This window comes from Brassica oleracea, unplaced genomic scaffold (assembly GCF_000695525.1).
Source record: "Brassica oleracea var. oleracea cultivar TO1000 unplaced genomic scaffold, BOL UnpScaffold01177, whole genome shotgun sequence".
Classification (NCBI taxonomy): Eukaryota; Viridiplantae; Streptophyta; class Magnoliopsida; order Brassicales; family Brassicaceae; genus Brassica; species Brassica oleracea.
Window position 1 is genome coordinate 1 of NW_013617733.1, and position 1,248 is coordinate 1,248.

General features: G+C 41.7%; 1 protein-coding gene across 1 annotated transcript; it reads left to right on the top strand.

Annotated features, from left to right (window-relative positions):
• Positions 1-161: 161 nt before the first annotated feature.
• LOC106321021 lies at positions 162-881 on the top strand (the record flags this gene model as incomplete). Its single annotated transcript, XM_013759345.1, has 1 exon — positions 162-881. A coding segment is annotated over one exon (720 nt), but the record flags the coding sequence as incomplete, so codon positions are not given.
• Positions 882-1,248: the final 367 nt, after the last annotated feature.

The following is a 1,248-nucleotide window of genomic DNA, read 5'->3' on the forward strand; positions in this document are numbered from 1 at the left end:
TTTTCCGTCAGAATGTCCGTCAGAATATCGCTGTTTTCTTGTAGTGAAACCTTCAACGAAGCGGCCTCCTAAATCACACCAACTGTATCAGATGCGGACAACTGGAAACAATATCGCACATCTTCTTCTCATGTGATTTTGCCCAACAAGTTTGGATGCAGGTTCCTTGGTCAAACGTTGGTGCAGGCCCCCTAGGCTTACCTTTCCACGAGGAACAAGAACGGTCGCAGAAAAAAATTAACCTTCCTCCAATAGGATCCAACATCAACCTCTTTCCTTGGATTATATGGCATATTTGGATTGCCAGGAACCAGCTTCTATTTGAGAACAGGAAAGCTACACCTACTGATACTCTCAGCAAAGCCATAAGCGCAGCCAGGCAATGGATCACAGCACAACAGCTAGAACAAGCACATCAGCCAAAGCAACCAACAGTTCCGACTCAGCTACGGACCCCCATGGAGCTCACACCTACAACCCTCATCTGCAATACCGACGCCTCATGGAAGGCAGATTCAAAGAAAGCAGGACTCGGGTGGATCTTCACAAACCAAAATCTACAGGAAATCGACAGGGGATCACAATTGCAGGATCATGTCTCCTCGGCCCTTCTTGCAGAATGCCTTGCCGTTCGGGCAGCTTTATTTCATGCGATCTCCCTTGACATCACACACATCTGGCTTAGATCAGACTCTCAAGTGCTTATCAAAGCAATTAACGAGAACCGAAGGACGACAGAGCTCTACGGAACTCTCTCCGATATCTCCTCTCTAGTTTCCTCCTTTACTTTCTGTCGCTTTAGTTTCACTCCAAGACTTCAGAATGGGCCAGCTGATTCCATTGCAAGGGCCTGTCTTTGTAATGGATTGGCTGGGCCTTAAGACCCTCGCCAAACCTCTTTATGAATGAATGAATCCAGTTGAACAAAAAAAATATATATATATATGTTATATCAATAAATGTGAATTATTATAAATATGTGATAAATGATATTTTAATTTGTTTAAAGCACTCACATAAGTAAACATCCATCCAGCAAATTCTCTCTGTTTCATTTCTTCTAGTTCGTCCTCTGTGGCGTATCTATATGCGAACCGCTTTTCTGTCATGAAAATCCTGTACATATGATGACAATAATGTAATTAATTAAGATTTAAATTTCAACTTGTTAAAATAAAAATTTGTAAGCTAATTTATTTACCTCTCATATTGAAGAACATCTTCGCAGTTGGTGAGCAAATATGTTTG